The following is a 20,272-nucleotide window of genomic DNA, read 5'->3' on the forward strand; positions in this document are numbered from 1 at the left end:
TGTGTTAGAGTGTGTTGGTGTGAGTGTTAGAGTCTGTGTTAGTGTGTGTGTGTTAGAGTGTGTGTGTTAGAGTGTGTTGGTGTGAGTGTTAGAGTCTGTGTTAGTGTGTGTTAGAGTGTGTGTGTTAGAGTGTGTTGGTGTGAGTGTTAGAGTCTGTGTTAGTGTGTGTGTGTTAGTGTGTGTGTGTTAGTGTGTGTGTGTTAGAGTGTGTGTGTTAGAGTGTGTTGGTGTGAGTGTTAGAGTCTGTGTTAGTGTGTGTTAGCGTGTGTGTTAGAGTGTGTGTGTTAGTGTGTGTTAGTGTGTGTGTTAGAGTGTGTGTGTTAGTGTGTGTGTTAGAGTGTGTGTGTTAGAGTGTGTTGGCGTGTGTTAGAGTGTGTGTGTTAGAGTGTGTGTGTTAGAGTGTGTTAGTGTGAGTGTTAGAGTCTGTGTTAGTGTGTGTTAGTGTGTGTGTTAGAGTGTGTTGGCGTGAGTGTTAGAGTCTGTGTTAGTGTGTGTGTTAGAGTGTGTGTGTGTGTGTTAGTGTGTGTGTTAGAGTGTGTTAGAGTGTGTTAGAGTGTGTTGGTGTGTGTGTGTTAGAGTGTGTGTGTTAGAGTGTGTTAGTGTGAGTGTTAGAGTCTGTGTTAGTGTGTGTTAGTGTGTGTGTGTGTGTTAGTGTGTGTGTTAGAGTGTGTTAGTGTGTGTGTTAGAGTGTGTTGGCGTGAGTGTTAGAGTCTGTGTTAGTGTGTGTGTTAGTGTGTGTGTGTTAGAGTGTGTGTGTGTGTTAGTGTGTGTGTTAGAGTGTGTTAGAGTGTGTTGGTGTGTGTGTTAGAGTGCGTGTGTGTGTTAGTGTGTGTGTTAGAGTGTGTGTTAGTGTGTGTTAGTGTGTGTGTTAGTGTGTGTGTTAGAGTGTGTTGGCGTGTGTTAGAATGTGTGTGTTAGAGTGTGTGTGTTAGAGTGTGTTGGTGTGACTGTTAGAGTCTGTGTTAGTGTGTGTGTTAGAGTGTGTGTGTTAGAGTGTGTGTGTTAGTGTGTGTTAGTGTGTGTGTTAGAGTGTGTGTGTGTGTTAGTGTGTGTGTTAGAGTGTGTTAGAGTGTGTTGGCGTGAGTGTTAGAGTCTGTGTTAGTGTGTGTGTTAGTGTGTGTGTGTTAGAGTGTGTGTGTGTGTTAGTGTGTGTGTTAGAGTGTGTTAGAGTGTGTTGGTGTGTGTGTTAGAGTGCGTGTGTGTGTTAGTGTGTGTGTTAGAGTGTGTGTTAGTGTGTGTTAGTGTGTGTGTTAGTGTGTGTGTTAGAGTGTGTTGGCGTGTGTTAGAATGTGTGTGTTAGAGTGTGTGTGTTAGAGTGTGTTGGCGTGTGTTAGAGTGTGTGTGTTAGAGTGTGTGTGTTAGAGTGTGTTGGTGTGACTGTTAGAGTCTGTGTTAGTGTGTGTGTTAGAGTGTGTGTGTTAGAGTGTGTGTGTTAGTGTGTGTTAGTGTGTGTGTTAGAGTGTGTGTGTGTGTTAGTGTGTGTGTTAGAGTGTGTTAGAGTGTGTTGGTGTGTGTGTTAGAGTGTGTTGGTGTGTGTGTTAGAGTCTGTGTCTGTGAGTCTGTGTGTTAGAGCATGTGTGTTAGTGTGTGTGTGTTAGTGTGTGTGTTGGAGTGTGTGATAGTGTGTGTGTTGGAGTGTGTGTGTTAGAGCGTGTGTGTTAGAGCGTGTGTGTTAGAGCGTGTGTGTTAGTGTGTGTGTGTTAGTGTGAGTGTTAGAGTCTGTGTTAGTGTGTGTTAGAGCGTGTGTGTTGGAGCGTGTGTGTTAGAGTGTGTGTGTTAGAGTGTGTGTTGGAGTGTGTGTGTTGGAGTGTGTGTGTTAGAGTGTGTGTGTTAGTGTGTGTGTGTTGGAGCGTGTGTGTTGGAGCGTGTGTGTTAGAGTGTGTGTGTTAGTGTGTGTGTGTTAGAGTGTGTGTGTGTGTTAGAGTCTGTGTTAGTGTGTGTTAGAGCGTGTGTGTTAGTGTGTGTGTGTTAGTGTGTGTGTGTTGGAGTGTGTGTTAGAGTGTGTGTGTTAGAGTGTGTGTGTTAGAGTGTGTGTGTTAGAGTGTGTGTGTTAGTGTGTGTGTTGGAGTGTGTGATAGAGTGCGTGTGTGTTAGAGCGTGTGTGTTAGTGTGTGTGTTAGAGCGTGTGTGTTAGAGCGTGTGTGTTAGAGCGTGTGTGTTGGAGCGTGTGTGTTAGAGTGTGTGTGTTAGTGTGTGTGTTAGTGTGTGTGATAGGATCTGTATTAATAGAGCTTTAGTGGTGATAAACAGTCTTATCTGATCAGGGAACAGCTGTAATACAGAGTAACACGTTCGGTGAGTTCGACTGGTTTATTTACATACTTCTGCATCCTGCAAACAGGAAACACAACACAAACACACAACCTCAACACGACCTCAACACACAACCTCAACACACAACCTCAGCACAGTCTATACACAACCTATACACTACCTCAACACACAACCTCAGCAGAACCTCAACACAATCTATACACAACTTCAGCACAACCTCAACACAATCTATACACAACTTCAGCACAACCTCTACACAATCTATACACAACTTCAGCACAACCTCTACACAATCTATACACAACTTCAGCACAACCTCTACACAACCTCTACACAATCTATACACAACTTCAGCACAACCTCAACACAATCTATACACAACTTCAGCACAACCTCTACACAATCTATACACAACTTCAGCACAACCTCAACACAGTCTATACACAACTTCAACACAACCTCAGCACAACCTCAACACAATCTATACACAACTTCAGCACAACCTCAGCACAACCTCAACACAATCTATACACAACTTCAGCACAACCTCTACACAATCTATACACAACTTCAGCACAACCTCAACACAATCTATACACAACTTCAGCACAACCTCTACACAATCTATACACAACTTCAGCACAACCTCAACACAACCTCTACACAATCTATACACAGCTTCAACACAACCTCAGCACAACCTCAACACAATCTATACACAACTTCAACACAACCTAAACACAACTTCAACACAACCTCAACACGACCTATACACAATCTATACACAACCTAAACACAACGTAAACGCAATAATATGATTACTCATGACTTTAAGTGTTGGATTTTGCATAATCATCGTTATTTATTTATTTGTTTGTTTATTTGTTTGTTTGTTTGTTTATTAAAGATAAACTTTGGGGGTGTGCTGTTACAGTAAAATAACCAACGACACAGTGGTGTGATGAAGCGGAGTGACTGTTAGCAACCCGAAGCTGATTATTTTCCAGTAACGTCATGTCCCAGAGTGTGTAGTAGAGTGTGTAGTAGAGTGTGTAGTAACTCTTATTCCACAGCAGTTCACCAGCAGTTATTCTGTAAATGAAAGAACAGCACGTCTGTCAGACGTCTCACCAATCAGAAGCCAGAATCCATCAGCGTAACGGAAGCGTGATGAAAATACTACACTCAGAAGGACTTTCACTGTGAGGTTGTTGTGTAACCGTTGTGTTTATCGAGACATTAAACGAAGCGGATATGTTCACAGATCTGTTCCACGACCGAGCTTCAGAGCCGAAACATTTCCAGATAGTCAGACCTCAGCTGGTGCACAGACGCTGGCGGAGACACGGCGACGGTGCGCACACACACACGCAGGTAGTGTGAGGAGAATGAGTCCAGACGCCGTCTCAGCTGTGTGGTGAGCTTTAACTGATTCGTTTGTTCTGTGTGTGTATTTGCAGAGAGCAGATTCAGAGAGTCTGACCTACTCGATCGAGATCAATAACACGCCTCGCCTCTTACAGCTGACCAAAAACACGTAAGAGATGAGCGATTTTCCTTCCTCGGCGTGATTATTCATTTGTCTGGCGTGTTATAGATTCTGTATTTACACAGAAAGGCGTGACTGTGGAGGCGTGTGTGCTTCTTTTTGTTTTGCAGAGACTTTTTATCTCCTGATTTCGCCGTGGTGTCTCACGACGTGCACCGTAACTCAGTGAAAAGGCACCGAGAGAAACCTGTAAGACTCACGTTCACTGGTCACCTCACTGATGCGCTGATAGATAGATGATGTAATAGAGTGACCTCTGACCTCTGACCAGCGAGGGCGGAGCATTTTGACAATGTTCTGTTGAGATTCGGTGAAAGACTTACTGGAGGAAACATGAGAGCGATGATGATGATGATGATGATGATGATGATAGTTAGATGGATAGATACAGTATATGGATGTTTTGATATAAGGATGGATGATGGATGGGTGAATATATGGATAGATGGGCAGATGGATAGATAGGTAAGTGCATAGGTGCACGGATGGGTAGATGGGTTCAATGGGTGGATGGATGGATAGATGAATTGGTGTGTGGGCAGACAGACAGACAGACAGACAGATAGATAGATAGATAGATAGATAGATAGATTTCTTTGGTTTTAAGCAAAACCCATCTCTAGTTCGTACATCCATGTATGAATGGATGAGCAGAAGGATAGATGGATGGATGGACAGGTGGATGGATGGCTAGATAGATGGACAGATGAATAGATGGACAGGTGGATGGATGGACAGATGGATGTATAGACCTATAAGTGGATAGCTAGTTAGATAGATAATCATGTATGGATGGACAGATGGACAAATGGAAGGATGGACAGATGGATGGATGGATGGCTGGATGTATAGACCTATATGTGGATGGCTAGTTAAATAAATAAACATGTATGGATGGACAGATGGACAAATGGAAGGATGGACAGATGGATGTATAGACCTATATGTGGATGGCTAGTTAGATAGATAAACATGGATGGATGGATGGATGGACAGATGGATGTATAGACCTATATGTGGATGGCTAGTTAGGTAGATAAACATGTATGGATGGACAGATGGACAGATGGAAGGATGGACAGATGGATGGATGGACAGATGGATGTATAGACCTATATGTGGATAGCTAGTTAGATAGATAAACATGTATGGATGGACAGATGGAAGGATGGACGGATGGATGGATGGACAGATGGATGTATAGACCTATATGTGGATAGCTAGATAAACATGTATGGATAGACAGATGGACAGATGGAAGGATGGACAGATGGAAGGATGGACAGATGGAAGGATGGACAGATGGATGGATGGACAGATGGATGTATAGACCTATATGTGGATAGCTAGTTAGATAGATAAACACGCATGGAAGGATGGACAGGTGTATCTGTATACAGGTGGATGGACAGATAGATAAATGGAAATGTAAACAGAGCAGTATATACACGGATAGATAGATAGATAGATAGATAGATAGATAGATAGATAGATGAATGAATAAACAGATGGGTTTTAAGCGAGGCTAGTCGGCGCTGATTAGCCGTTTGCTGTGAAATGATGTGCTGCTGGTGTCTGTTGCAGGCGTCGTGTCATTACTACGGCCGAGTCTCAGGTTCTGAGGAATCTCTGGTGGCTCTGAGCGCCTGTGATGGACTCAGGTACGTGTTTGCTCAGAGTATAAACGCTGTGGAGGTGGAGGAGACGCCAGCTACACCTTTAATTCCACTGAATATCGAGCTATTGAGTCGTTCTTCAAATATTTCACCTGTCTTTCTAATGAAAGGATCCCTTGTGTACACCAAAACAAGGAACTCATTGTACCTGGCGTGACTAAGCACTTAAAGGTGTATAGCACTGCTATAATATGATTATTATATACAACAATAATAAAAAGTGGCTCGGTGTGTTTCATTACAGGGAAAAAGAAACAGTATAAAATTGACACTCCACGCCTAGCATAGGCCAGTCAGTATCGTCTAAGTGGAATGGGAAGTTTTTATTAGTATTACTGACTTCATGTCACCTCACCCATGTTTCCTCTTTTCATTGTGTGTGTCAGCAAACATTAACGCCTACGAGCTGTCACACCTCCGCGAGTTCCGCGGCACAGCACTGATTTTACTCTTCACTGCGCTCTTTGTGTCAGACCCTGATTTTTCAGTCACCACACAAAGCACTTTGTGATCTTAAGAGTAAGAGTATTCCCGCTGAACACCCAGCATTCCCGGGATAAACCCCAGCCACACTGACGAGGATGAAATGCTTACTGATGATGAATCAATGAATCAGTGAATGAATGAATGAACAGGATGATAATGATAATGACTCTGTAACCGATTATCATATTTAGCATGTAAGTTAATATGTACATTATTCTCCAGGGGCGTCATTTTCATCGGCAACGAGAGTTACGCCCTGGAACCTGCTTTGCACGCCTCAGACAACCAGCACATCCTATTTCCCCTGAGGAGCAGTCAGTCGGATCCGTTCGTGTGTGGCGTGGACTCTGAATGTGACCGTAGCGATGACGGCTCCTGCGACCACACCTTGTCAATGGGCACACTTTTACGGGTCAGAAATCGAACAGCTTGTGTGTTTTGGGACGTATTCAGAGTCGTACACTTAAGTTCAGAAGGCAGTATTTACGCGGGGAAAGTTCCGCATATTCAGAGCCGGGTTACGCTGAAGTTGATTTTTCTGTGCTTCCTGTTCAAATAATTCATATCACCTCTGTGTAGTTCGTAACTCCAGGGACGCAGGACGACGTTTTCCAGTAACATCTAGACCACCGCCTTTAAACCAGTTAAAAATCAGGGATAGAAAATGCAGCCTGAAGAAAGAAATAGTGTTTTTTTTTTTTTCTTGGATCAATGAATGAGAAGATGGCGAGTGCTGAAATTAATCTAATCAGAGTCTCGTGTAAGTCCGATATATTGCTTCATGAATAGTGCTAGCTGTAATTCTCACACTAATCACTGGTTTAATTGAACAAAATGGCTTCCGCACTCGTTACTCAGCAGCACATAGAATAGCACTTGATCCAGCGCAGCCTGTTGTTTTAGTTTATTATTCTGACAGTTACTCGAGCTCTGCTTACTGCTCTTCACTCGAGGCTTTATCACGAAGAAAAATGCGCTTAAGGTCAAGATCTGAATCGAGTGTAACTGAGACACGCCTCTTCTTTAGACAAACTCCGCCCCCACGTGCGTAACTGTCACTTAACTTCTGAATAGCGCTGAAGTCTGAGGTCTGAATTCCGATGTGTGTAATTTCAGTGTTAACTCCTGAACTCTGAATCGCATATATGGAATCTCTTTTATTGCTAACTTTATACATATTGTGCTGAATAAATTTCTATTTGTTGAACTCTTGGTTTCTCCGACAGAAAAAACGCTCCCTGCCTCAGACCAGATACGTGGAGCTGGTGTTAGTAGTGGACAATCTGAGGGTAGGAGTCTCAAACTTATTTATTTTATACATTCGTGTTCGTTGGTTACGTGATCAGATTGTTTTTTGTTTTTTTTTTCACTGTGTATCTGTTTGTTTACTCGCACAGTTTAATTTTAAGAAGGGCAACCGCACTGCCGTGAGGGAGGAAATGGTACAGCTCGCCAACTTAGTGGATACGGTGAGAATTTCCCAGTGCCATGTGTCCTCTGTGTTATCATTTCCACTGGACAGATGTTGTGTTGTCTTGTTTTGTTTTTGTTTTTTTTGGTAAAAAAATTTGCCACCTTTTAATAGATTCCTCAGTGTTTAAGCCTCTCTTGTCATTGCTGTGGTGTAAGAGGAATAAAACACACCAGGACGTGCTGTTATTGAAAAATAATCGACCTCAGGGTGATGACGGTATCTCCGCTTTCATCACACCGCCTCGTCGTTCATTATTTTCCTCTAACAGCGAGACGGAGTGTGTGATTCCGTACGTATGATCCTGACCCGATCTCTCGGCTCTCTAGTACTTCAAGCAGCTGAATATCCGCATCGTCCTGGTGGGTCTGGAGATTTTCGAGACGAGCAACCCGTTTGACGTGGAAGGAACCGCAGGAGAGGTTTTAGGACGGTTTGTCGAATGGAGGAAAAAGAATCTGACCTCACGCATCAGGAACGACATGAGCCAGCTCATCGTGTGAGTGTGTATCAACGTCTGCTTCCTCTAGAAACGAAACGATGCGTAAAATCAAACTCCGGGTTTCTGAGTTTGTCTTTATTTTCTGACTCGTGTCTTTATTCTTGTGTGTGTGTGTTTTTTTCCTTTAAAGGGGTCGATCAGGAGCCTACAGTGGAGGGATTTTGGGCATGGCCTTCGTTGGGTCTGTTTGCTCAGCAGGCACCGGCGGTGGAATTAGCGTGGTGAGAAAACAAAACCTCACCCCGTAACACTCATAATGACATTACACACATCATTAGACTCTTCATGATGGTGCTGTTTGGTGTTAAGTGTCTGATGGCGTTCTCTGATCAGCGACCCGAGCCCACGTTGTATTATTCATGTTTAAAGTGACATCAGCACGACTGACTGATGACACAGCACGTCAGAAACGCTCGGAATATGAGCGCAATGTTTACGATAACGCGTTATATAAATCAACACCTTCTGACCAATCAGAATCCAGAATCCGACAGCGCTGTGATGTAAGAGATCCTAACACATCCAAACTTGTGCTTCACCTTCTTCGAATAAGGCATTATCCTGGAACAACATCCGTTTGATTGAAGTTCTGATGTCATCAGTGTGGGCGTGTCACTCCTCTGATGTCATCAGTGTGGGCGTGTGACTTCCTGGCTTTCAGACAGGAATGCTACCATGTTCATGTCTTTAAATATTAGCTAGTCCTAAAATTCCTTCCGCAGAGAGGAAATGCAGCAGGCATTCACGTCATTAAACTTACGATATTCATAACCACAAGCTAACAGCTTAATGCTAGCTAGTTACGTTCACAAACTATTAAATGTGTGTTATGAAACTGTTAAGCGCAGCATGTCGGTGTGTCTGTATTTTCAACAAATAAACAATTTCGATTTATTTTACGAATTAAAATGCTAAACAAAGCTAAACAATTAGAATTGTTACGTTGGCATGGTTAGTCACGATGTTTGATCGGACATCGACTTTTTCAAAGTACTGAATTTCCGTCTATTTCAGTTTACTCGTTTGTTTTTCTTTTGTTTCTTTTTCCCGCATAGCTGCATTCTTTCAGCCTATAACACCAGCGTGATAAATCCCGACTGTGTACGAGATTTTACGGAAAATAAGAACAAGTTTTTTTTATTGTAGCGTCAGGTTACCAGGCTCCTCGGGGCGTTCTGCTTTTTTTTTTTTTTTTACAAATACAGAAGTGTTCTATACTCCAATGTTTTCATTGTTATTGATTTTAAAAAGGTTAAAACGTTTGATAGATGATGAAATGTTTAAGGTTTAACCCTTAGTAGTTATGGGAGTTGATGTATTGAAAGGTTAAAACGTTATAATGTTAAAAGATTAAAAATGTGTGTGTGTTTTTAGGAAGTTTATTAATACCGTGATATTGTGAAAGCGTGATATTTTCTAGATTACGTAACGCATGTTGTTCTGAGAACACGCAGGACTGTGGCACAACCGGAAAAACAGGAATGTCTAGAGACAGAGAGAGAGAGTGAGTGAGGGAGGCTTGACAATGTCAAGTATTTAATGTATTTAACTTATTTTTAACTACCGTCTGTTTTCTTTGCAGTTTAGCAACAATGGGTTGCAGTATTTCTCCACGATTCTGGCTCACGAGATGGGTCACAATCTGGGCATGAACCACGACGACTCGCGCTGCCAGTGCGGAGGAAGCAGCTGCATCATGGCCTCTGCCGCCACGTCAGTACCGCATACCCACTCAGTATGTAGGGGATAATACTCCGTGTGTGGTGCTGTTATAGGAAAATAATCAACGACCGGGTGATGTGATGAAGCGTCACTTTTACCACACAGAAGTCCATCATTTTCTCTTAACAGCACGTGTTTTATTCCTCTTATACCACAGCAATTACAATTTTTCGTTTATTAAAGGACGACATTGTGGTTTTTTTTTATCCATTTATAGTTACATTTCATGTCGTAGGACGTCCAACCACACAAGAACTGAAAAAAAGTCATTCCCTCCCCAGCTTCTCTTGAGAAAAAAAAAACAAGATGTCGGAAAACTTCAAGTTTTAAAGTTACCTCTGGCTGTTACAAAGCACTGACACTGGAGACTCCTTCCATAAATGTTACATAAGTAAACAATTCGTCGCAAAATTACAATGATTATTTTTAAAATCTTTTTATGATCCATGAAGAGTCCGCCGTACACGTCCCTGTGAATGAGCCGTTACTATAGAAACCATAACGTATTAGAAGGAGCGCGTGTGAATTCTGACCAATCAGAATCCAGAACTCACCTGCGCTGTGGTGCAGTTCACGAACAGCGTCCTAATAAAGTACGACTAGAGAATGTACCTCATTTTTTTAACGTTTGTTTATTTCATTTTGGTGTGTGTAGCGGATCGACTTTGTTTAGCACGTGCAGTGATGGTGATTTTGAGACGCTGGTGCTGCGGGGAGGAGGTGTGTGTTTGCTGAACCAGCCGTCTCAGGACAGCGTCATCTCCGTGGCCGAGTGCGGAAACGGGATCCTGGAGGGAACGGAACAGTGCGACTGCGGACCGCCAAAGGTTGGACAGGTTTCACGTGTGTAAACTTAACACAGTTACTCCAGTTGTGTATAGAATTTTGTGAACGCTTTGTGGCCTCAAACTGGATACGAAGAAATTTATTCGTAAATCGCTCGCGGGAGCGTTTAATGTAACCTTGAATAACACTGTCAAGGTTAAACCACGTATTCATTTCTTGGAAATCTCGTGAAACTTGAAAGATTCCAGATCAAGTTCATGAATTAGGATGATCAGGACAAAAGTAATGGCGCCCTATAAAAGGAAGAAGCGTGAATGGGTGACGATAGTTGCATTGGCTGAGCTGCGTTGCTAGAAGATTCCTAGCTGTTTAGCGCTTTTACCATTTAGTTGCCATTTTCAGCTCCTTTTGCCTTTTATGGAGTTTTGTGGGCGTGGCTAAACATTCACAGATGAGGTTCGTTGCATGTAACTAGCTTTAAGCTTTATTGCTCTGACCGAGGTTTAAGTTTTCAGGTATTTTTACTCAAACACTTCTTCATTTGTATGTGTGTGTATGTGTGTGTGTGTGTATGTGTGTGTGTGTGGCATTGCAGAGCTGCAATAATAAATGCTGTGACGCGGCTACTTGCACTTTCACAAAGGGTTCATCCTGCGCTGCTGGCAGCTGCTGCAAAGACTGTCAGGTACACACACACACACACACACACACGCCGTGTCTTTCAGTGGAATTGGAATGAAATCTTTAAATGCTTTATATTTATTTGATTTCTTTTCACTCTGAAGTGCTAGAACTTTACTTCTGATTGAGAAACATGCAGTAGTTTTCAGAACTGTGTACTGTATACTAACTTGTGTAAACAACAGTGTCTCCCATAACATCCTGGTTTGTTAACTGCCACACCCACAACATGAGCAGAAATATTAGATAATCATTTATTTATGAGGATGCATCCTCTTCGGGTTCAATCACAGCCAGGAACAACAGGAACTCTAACTTCCCTGGTGATAAAAATAATAAGATAGGTAATAAAATACAATAAAGTAACTTCCTAACACTGCCAGTTAATAGAAAATTTAAATAAGGAGAAATGAAGAACCGCCAATCACATCACGTCCCAGGACATGTCAGGATTTCACCACGTGAAGGGTTTCTGCAGGTCGTCACACACATATAACAGCCATCTCAAATGCCTCATCCACAGAATATCTACAGCAGAACTTTACACGTTTCCTCCAGTTTTGTATTTAAAGTTTAAAGTCTGATGTAAACCTGTGCACTGCTGCTGTAAGTGGGTACATTTATGAAAGATTTTGTGTGTTTTAAGCAAAAAATGATCTTGATGTTGTATCTCCGCTGGCTCTGGGTCACTGATTGGCGTCCGTATCTCCTCCAGCTGTTGGTGTCTGGTACGCCCTGCAGAGGATCCGCGAACCAGTGCGACCTGCCCGAGTACTGCAACGGCCAATCGGCTTTCTGCGCTTCAGACTTCTATCTAATGGACGGCCTTTCCTGCGAGGGCGGCACCGCCTACTGCTACGAGGGCCGCTGCCAGACGCTGGACTACCAGTGCAAGCAGCTCTTCGGCCAAAGTACCTACCCGCCTTCTACTTTCGCTTTATTGATAAAGTAATTCCCCATCGCATTGCATTGCGTTTCAGTGTAGCGTGACTGCAGCGCAGTGATGAATATGAAATTCAATCACTGTCCAATCACAGCTCTAAGCTGTACGAGGGGGCGTGGTTTCAGTAACTGCACAAAGTCTGAAAGTGTCATTTTGCATTTTTCCAAGAGGTGTTTGTGTACATGTAAAGGAATGGCTCATATTATTGGATTATTGAACCATTAAGCATCACGTTATGTCACGTGATTAAAAAAAAGTGTCAATATGACTAAAAAATATTTACAGCTCACAGCAGGAGTCTCAGATTTCTTACTTTTCAAATACTTTGTATCTTCACTTGTGAGTTGTTGATTTAAAGACGCGCATACAGCACGAGTAAATGAGTAAAAAGTCATAAAGTCATAGAGATAATTAGACTTTAGACATGAGCATAACAACCATGATATCCACGTCTACCAAAGGTCGTGCATTCAGCTTCAGAAATGACGTTTTTTTCCCACATTTGGAATAGAAATGAAAGTTGGATTGTTATAAATACTGTCCAAGATCAAATCTAATATACTGTTAGAGCATAATAATTATTTCACTGAGAGTCGTCCTGAACACTGAAGTAATTCTATTTTAATATTTTGTATTGAAATATTTCAAACTCTAAATATTGTAAATAAAATTTTAATCAGCTGTAGCATGTTTTTTTTTTTTTTTTTTTTTCAGCGGCAACAAAAGCCAACGATAAATGCTTTAGCCACGTGAACACACAGGGCACCAAGTTCGGAAACTGCGGCTACTCCGGGTCCAGTGTTGTGCCGTGTTCTGTGGCGTAAGTACAGCTCTCTGTTTCTCAAATTCCTCCCAGATTACAGCTCCGTAGCTAATTCTGTTCTTTCTGACGGAAAAGTGTTCAGTAGGTGTGAGCAGACGTTCTGTTAAACTACGACGGCTTACGATATCGTGCTAAAATGTTAGCTAGTTAGTTAGTAAGTAAGTTAGAGAGACAGCTGTGTCAGAATTTCACGCAACGCCGATGATTTATCTTGATTTAAACCACAGCGCTGTTGAATTCTGGATTGTGATTGGTCGTCAGGTGTTGATTAAGTTTCTATAACAGCAGCTCTGACAGTAGCGCAGGTTTATATTAACGCGCTCGTTCTAACACGTTATCGTTGCTATAGCAACAGCTCATTCACAGGAACGTGTACGGTAGATGCTCCACGTAACAGATTAAAAAATAATCATTGATGTGGTGAAGTTTTCCGTAAGGAGACGGTTATTTATTTAACAGTTATGGAAGGAGTCTCCAGTGTCAGAGGTAAAGCTGTAACTTTAAGTTTTCCGACATCTTCAGGACAGAGGAGTTTCCGCTTTTTTTTTTAACGGTAACATGACAAGCTGCAGGTTTTTTTTGCTTTATAAACTTCAAGAGAGAGAGAGAGAATAAAGAGAGACTGATGAGGGAACGACTGTTTGTAGCTGCTGTAACGTAAGCGACAACAGGAACTCACTCGTTTTGCGAACGTTAATTGGATAAAAAGTAAGACGTGTTGTTCTTTAATAAATAATAAATCGTAATTGTTGATAAATTGCTGTGGTGTAAGAGGAATAAAACACTCGGGGACGTGCCGTTAGAGGAAACTCATCAACTTCAGGGTGGTGACAGTAACTCCGCCTCATCAACTCCGCCTCATCAACTCCGCCTCATCACGCCACCCGGTTGTTGATTATTTTCCTCTAACGGCACGTAACAGCAGTAGTATTATTTAGCAGTAGTGACTGGATGAATGGTGTAATCTGTTTATCCGAATCGAGGTCCTGTTTTTTCTGCAGTAACTCCATGTGTGGGAAGGTGCAGTGCACAAACTTTGACTCGAACTACCCCCCGCCCGGGGCAGTCATCAGCGTCGAGAACATAGAACCGGGGGTCTCGTGCAGGAACGCCGACTTCAACCTGGGATCAGACGTTCTCGACCCGGGGTACGTCAAAACAGGGACCGTCTGCGCCGCAGGCAAAGTGAGTATGTGTAATCTGTGGTGTGTTTTTTAATCCTTATTATCGCGTTAAAATAACGACGCCAGCGTACATCATCTCTACGTGAGATATTATAATACAAATGCAGTACGTAAATGTGAATTAGCTAGCTTTCATGCTAGGTGTCAGTGCTTCTTAATCGCCTAAAAGTGCTTTACGACGACAGGTTTAAATAAATGTATATATGTAAATTCGTGGTTTTGACGATCGATGTTGGCCCTCAGGTCTGCATGAACTTCCGCTGTGTGAACTCATCAGTGCTGACACAAGGACAGAAGTGTGATGCCGAGAGGGACTGCAGCGGCAACGGGGTGTGTATCCTAACGCCTGCTCAAGTCTGATGCTGTGTTTGACTTTTTATTTAATTAATGATATAAAATAAATGGTAAAATAACTGGATTACTCTAAAATATAAGACAGGGCCTAGGGCAGAGAGAGAGAGAGAGAGAGAGAGAGTGAGAGAGAGAGAGAGAGAGAGAGAGTGAGAGAGTGAGAGAGAGAGAGAGAGAGAGTGAGAGAGAGCATTGCTAACTAGTGAACAACTTAAGGGGGTTAAACATCTTTGGCAAAGATGAGTGTGTTAGTGAGTGTGACATAAGCGTGTGTGTGACGTGAGTGTGTGTGACGCGAGAGCATGTGTGTGACGTGAGAGCTTGTGTGACGCGAGTGTGAGACGTGAGTGTGTGATGTGAGTGTGTGTGACGTGAGAGTGTGTGACCCAAGTGTGTGTGATGCGAGCGTGTGTGACGTGAGTGTGTGTGTGTGACACGAGCATGTGTGAGACGTGAGTGTGAGACGTGAGTGTGTGATGTGTGTGTGTGATGTGAACGTGTGTGACGTGAGCCTGTGTGTGATGCGAGTGTGTGAGACGTGAGTGTGTGAGACATGAGTGTGTGAGACATGAGTGTGTGAGACGTGAGTGTGTGTGACGTGAGTGTGTGTGTGTGTGTGTGTGAGACGTGAGTGTGAGACGTGAGTGTGAGACGTGAGTGTGAGACGTGAGTTTGAGACGTGAGTGTGAGACGTGAGTGTGTGATGTGTGTGTGTGATGTGAACGTGTGTGACGTGAGCCTGTGTGTGATGCGAGTGTGTGAGACATGAGTGTGTGTGTAACGTGAGTGTGTGTGTGACACGAGCATGTGTGTGACGTGTGCGTGATGTGACGTGTGCATGTGTGACGAGAGTGTGTGTGACGCGAGTGTGTGACGAGAGTGTGTGTGTGTGTGACGTGAGTGTGTTATGTGTTCCAGGTGTGTAATGATAAGTTCCACTGTCACTGCAACAACGGCTGGGCTCCTCCCAACTGCAACAAATGGGGAAGAGGAGGCAGCGTGGATAGTGGACCTGCTGAAATAGGTACACACACACACACATACACACACACACACACTCTCACACACACATACACTCACACACACATAAAAACTTAGTGTCTCTATAACTGATGATAAGCTCTTGGTCCAATTATCCTTCAAACTGTAGCCACATTTTCTTGACAGAACACGAACACTGGTGTTATTTTATTTTTTTTATTATTAATTAAAAAAATCGAAATAGTAAATTAAAAGTGTGATAAAATCTTCTACATCTCACACACACATTACAATTTCATCACCTCAAATCCAGAGTCTCGTGGCTCCATTAAATTGTGCATGAGTAACTGTTGGAGCACAATATAAATAATAAATAAACTGTATAATAACAGGCTGCGCTGGATCAAGTGCTATTCTATGAGCTGCTGAATAATGAGTGTGGAAGCCATTTTGTTAAATTAAAGCAGTGATTAATGTGAGAATTACAGCTAGAACTATTCATGCAGTGATGGACTGCTGATATACGAGTCTCCTGTTAGATTTATTTCAACACTCGCCATCTTCTCACTCACATATCATCATATCAGTGTTTTATTTTTCATTTAAATCCTCTCTTGCTTTTATATTATATTTGACAGCAAAACAAAAACACTATTACCTTCTTCAGTCCGTATTTTCTATCCGTGAAAATCACCACAGAGGTGATTTTAATAATCCGAATGTGGAGCTCTGAACATTCTTAAGCGAGTGCGTAACCCGACTCTGAATACGAGGAACTTTCCCTCTGTAATTATTGACCCGTCTGACGTCACAGAATCAGTCAAATCCTGTTCTCTCCTGAGTCTCTCGAGGTTTCTTCCTCCTTAAAATTTGAACTGAGGATAAAAGAAGAAAAAAGTGTCAGGTTTTAAATAATGTATTCTTGTATAATACGGTAAAAGTACGAGCCGTGTGATCTGTTCTCAGATTACTCTCTGAGGAACGGCCTGCTGATCTTCTTCCTGTTGGTGCTGCCCATCCTGGTGCTGGCGGTGTTCGCTTTTCTTTACATATTCAGACGGGACTCTCTAAAGAGGTGCTTCAGGGGCCGACGGTCCAAACAGCACAGGTAAAACGACAACTTTTAGATCTCTGGGCACTTTTTTTTTCAAGGAAAATCCCTAAAAAATGGAGAAAAATCCCAAAAATTCAGCTTCATCTCCATCTTCATCTCTGTCCAGCGTTTGTGTTTTAAAAGTAAATAAAAGTATTTACAATAATTTTTTTTTTTTCTTCCAAATTTAGACTTTTTAGAAATTAAATCAGTAAGGAAATCGATTATTTATATATATTTATATATATATATTTTTTAATATTTGTGGAACGTCCCTAAAACACGTCAGTTCCTGTTGTCGCTTATGTTACAGCAGCTATAAACAGTCGTTCCAGCAAAGTTACAGCTTTACAAAGCGCTGAAACTGGAGACTCCTTCCATAAATGTTAAATAAATAAACATCTCCACAGAGAAAACTTCACCACAATTACAATTACACACATTTTTTTTTACTACAGAAATGATAACGAGCGCATTAATATGATTTGGCAGCGCTGCTGTTATGGAAAATTAATCAACACTTTCCGACCAATCAGAATCCAGTATTCTGCAGCGCTATAGTATAAACTAATAAGTACAGGGTTTTTTTGTTTGTTCTTGTGAGAAAACTCAGATATTCCTTGTCTGGAACGTCTCTAGGTAAAAGATCGTGTATAGTATGTGAGCTGTAACAATGACAAGATGATTTATAAAGATTTACAACGAAGGAAGTTGGATGTTTTGGGATTTTTTTTTTTTTTTTGAAAGTCGTGCAGTGTTCACTGTATTTTGGTTTTTAACCTTAAGCCACCATTTTGAAATGTTTGCGTCAGTATCTATAATGTCTTTTATTCATAGCTGAAATCAGTTAGCAAATCTTTCACTGATCATGTCAACGCTGTGACGCTTCACAGGACAAACGAGGCGAACGCTCAGAGGAGCAACCAGCCAAGCGGAAACGTACAAAGACCAGCACGTCCTCCGCCGCCGACGCAAACTCCTCCTACAGTTCCGCAGGTAATCGTTAATACCTGAGGTCTAAACAAACATGATGATTTGTTAATTAAAGATGAATTTTAATCTTAAATCAATACATCGCATTTAATTATTATACAACAGAGAGTATTTTACGCATGTAACGATGTTTTCGTGAATCAGTGTGTGTAAGAGGACTGGGCTTGTGCGGCGCACTGCAGCGTCTCGACGTCAGGAGATCACGGATCTCATCTCCGCTGCTACGTCCAACATCCATCCGACAAGCGCTCAGAAATAACTGCTAGCTAACGATCGGGTTGAGTCAGGTTCAAAGATTGGAGAAAAGGTGCGCAAACCGACTCTGAATACGCGGAACTTTTCCTGCGGCGATATCGACGTAACTTTTATACGACTCCGATTTATATGACTCCTATACTTTATTCACTTCATTTAACGTCTGAACTTTTCGGGAAGCGCTCTGAGGACGATGCCTTGCCGAGGATGAGAAGTGTCGAGGTGCAAAATCCAAACGCAACGATGAAATACAGCTGCTTCTGTCCCCGTGTAGTAAGAGATCTCAGTCTGAAGCTGTTGTGAAGGACATGCCGAGGTTTTGTGTTTAGCGTCAGTGTGTATTGTGCGCTGCTCGGGGCGGAGGAGAACCCGTACCCATTGTCGTGTATTCTCTGCTTTATACAATGGGATGGTTTTGTTTTCATGTACGGCTAATAGCTGAGTCTCTGTGACCATAATGATGATGTCTTTGGTGTTTGTTTCAGTATCCGTCTGCCATCTCTGGAGCTCCGGCGAGGTAATATACTGTACACACACCATGCGTTATTTATATTTATTTATTCATCTTTAGTAACTGATTGATCCTGTTCCGAGTCTGATCACTAAATTAGTCATATTTTGGAGCAACTAAGTTGTGTTTAGAATTTTTTTTGACACTTTTTACAATGCGAAATGTTTCAAAGCACCAATACAGACTAATAACGAACAGATTATAAATAACATACTGATAACTGTTAATACGTTTTCTGTAAGGAGTCTCCAGTGTCAGAGATAAAGCTGTATCTTTTACGCTTCTTTGTGTGTTTGATTCCTTACGCAGCAGATGACTAAATGTAGATTCTTCTTTGGTCTGTGGTGTTGACGTTTTTTTCTCTTTGCTCCTGCGGTTCTAACAGTCAGAGTCATGTTGACGTGCAGCCCGCAGTTTGGACGTCTCAGCTTCCCAGGAACGGCCCCGGAGTTCCTAGACCCATTCCACCCAGGAACGTCGTCACTTGAGCAACTTCCGTAAAGGATGTTGGTGGATTTGCACAAAAGAAATGTGATGATGTTGATTATCACAGTGAAGAAATGACCTGCTAGTCTCTAGTGTTATGAAGTAGAATTCTCTCAGCGATGTTTTAATTTCAGTACATATTTCAACGTGGTTTATGGTTTGCATAATTGCTGAAGGTTGTTTTCTGGTGTCCCTCGTTAATTTGTTTTTTAACACACAAAATGTCCATATAGTTAAATAAATCCTTTCAATGTGTTTATTTTGATCAGTTAAGAATATTTTCCCCATGGTTGATTCTAAATGTATTTTAAAATAAAAACAGCTTCATGGCTTGAAAGCTGCGGTGAAGTTAATATCAGTAACGGTGCCAACCTGCGCTCCGAAACGAGCCGGGAGCTAAATAACAAGTTCAGAAACTCCAACTCCTTCTCCGTACAGGAAACGTCAGGTGCTATCAGAGGAGCTGCTGCTATAGAAAATTAATCAACCTTATGCAACTTCACAACATTTATTTCCATCCAGAGTTGCATTAATCTTTGGCTGAGATCTTGCGTTGAGGACAGGAGAGTCGAACCACTCTGTAAAGTCTTCTCCAGTTCTCCAGCACATCCCAAACACTTTCAATGGGGTTGAGGTCAGGACTCTGTGGTGGCCAATTCATGTGTGAAAATGATTCCTCATGCTCCCTGAACCACTCTTTCACAAGCATTTTCATCCATTGATGGGAAAACCTGGTCATTCAGTACATTCAGGTGCTCAGCTGACTTCATTTTATTGCCACACAATGAAGCTGAGCCTCGACCTGACCAGCTGATGCAACCCCAGATCATCACACTGCCTCCAGAGGCTTGTACAGTAGGCACTATACATGATGGTGAATCACTTCATGCATTTCCCTTCTTACCCTGACACGCCCATTGCTTTGGAATAGAGTAAATCTGATTTTATCAGACCACATGACCTTTTTCCATTGCTCCACAGTCCAGTCTTTATGCTCCCTAGCAAATTGAAGTCATTTTTTCCGATTAGTTTCACTAACAAATGGCTTTCTTGTGGCCACACAGCTGTTTAGTCCCAATCCTGTAAGTTCTGATCACACTGTGCGTGTGGAAATGCTCTTACTTTCACTATTAAACATAGCCGTGAGTTCTCCTGTCGATTTTTTTATGATGTGACATCACCGAGATCTCCGATCACGATCATTCAAGATTTTTTTCCGACTACATTTCTGCTGTAAAGTTGATGCTTCACCACTATCCTTCCAGGCTTTAATAATGCACTGGACATTTCATAACCCAGTTCCAGTGATTTCAGCAATCTCCTTAGCTGTTTTCTTTGCTTGATGCAGGCCAACAATTTTCCCCTTCAGTAACATCTTTTCCACGACCATGGGATACGTAATCTGCCGTGGTTGTCTAAGAAATGAGAAGCTACACACTGCATCAGTTCAGGTTAAAAGAATTGTTACCAGCTGAAACGTATTAATCACTGCAGTAATGATCCAA

At 42.1% G+C, this 20,272-nt stretch overlaps 1 protein-coding gene across 2 annotated transcripts in view; it reads left to right on the forward strand.

Moving 5' to 3' along the window:
* The window catches only part of zgc:174164 (uncharacterized protein LOC570656 homolog), a 20,155-nt gene extending 1,051 nt beyond the window's left edge, over positions 1 to 19,104 (forward strand). Inside the window, exons 2-22 of one of the 2 annotated variants that reach the window (XM_053238870.1) lie at positions 3,539 to 3,648; positions 3,735 to 3,811; positions 3,934 to 4,012; positions 5,408 to 5,484; positions 6,208 to 6,397; positions 7,212 to 7,274; positions 7,383 to 7,454; positions 7,786 to 7,955; positions 8,089 to 8,179; positions 9,541 to 9,671; positions 10,336 to 10,507; positions 11,062 to 11,151; positions 11,863 to 12,058; positions 12,805 to 12,910; positions 13,915 to 14,098; positions 14,341 to 14,427; positions 15,367 to 15,472; positions 16,396 to 16,537; positions 17,416 to 17,518; positions 18,256 to 18,286; positions 18,657 to 19,104. In XM_053238870.1, the coding sequence (XP_053094845.1) occupies positions 3,539 to 3,648; positions 3,735 to 3,811; positions 3,934 to 4,012; positions 5,408 to 5,484; positions 6,208 to 6,397; positions 7,212 to 7,274; positions 7,383 to 7,454; positions 7,786 to 7,955; positions 8,089 to 8,179; positions 9,541 to 9,671; positions 10,336 to 10,507; positions 11,062 to 11,151; positions 11,863 to 12,058; positions 12,805 to 12,910; positions 13,915 to 14,098; positions 14,341 to 14,427; positions 15,367 to 15,472; positions 16,396 to 16,537; positions 17,416 to 17,518; positions 18,256 to 18,286; positions 18,657 to 18,769 (2,390 nt within the window). In that variant the 3' untranslated portion in view covers positions 18,770 to 19,104. Of the gene's footprint in view, positions 1 to 3,538; positions 3,649 to 3,734; positions 3,812 to 3,933; positions 4,013 to 5,407; positions 5,485 to 6,207; positions 6,398 to 7,211; positions 7,275 to 7,382; positions 7,455 to 7,785; positions 7,956 to 8,088; positions 8,180 to 9,540; positions 9,672 to 10,335; positions 10,508 to 11,061; positions 11,152 to 11,862; positions 12,059 to 12,804; positions 12,911 to 13,914; positions 14,099 to 14,340; positions 14,428 to 15,366; positions 15,473 to 16,395; positions 16,538 to 17,415; positions 17,519 to 18,255; positions 18,288 to 18,656 lie in introns of both variants that reach the window. The other variant, XM_026927819.3, reaches the window with a different exon arrangement.
* Positions 19,105 to 20,272: the final 1,168 nt, after the last annotated feature.

The sequence above is a fragment of the Pangasianodon hypophthalmus genome, chromosome 12, assembly GCF_027358585.1.
Source record: "Pangasianodon hypophthalmus isolate fPanHyp1 chromosome 12, fPanHyp1.pri, whole genome shotgun sequence".
Classification (NCBI taxonomy): Eukaryota; Metazoa; Chordata; class Actinopteri; order Siluriformes; family Pangasiidae; genus Pangasianodon; species Pangasianodon hypophthalmus.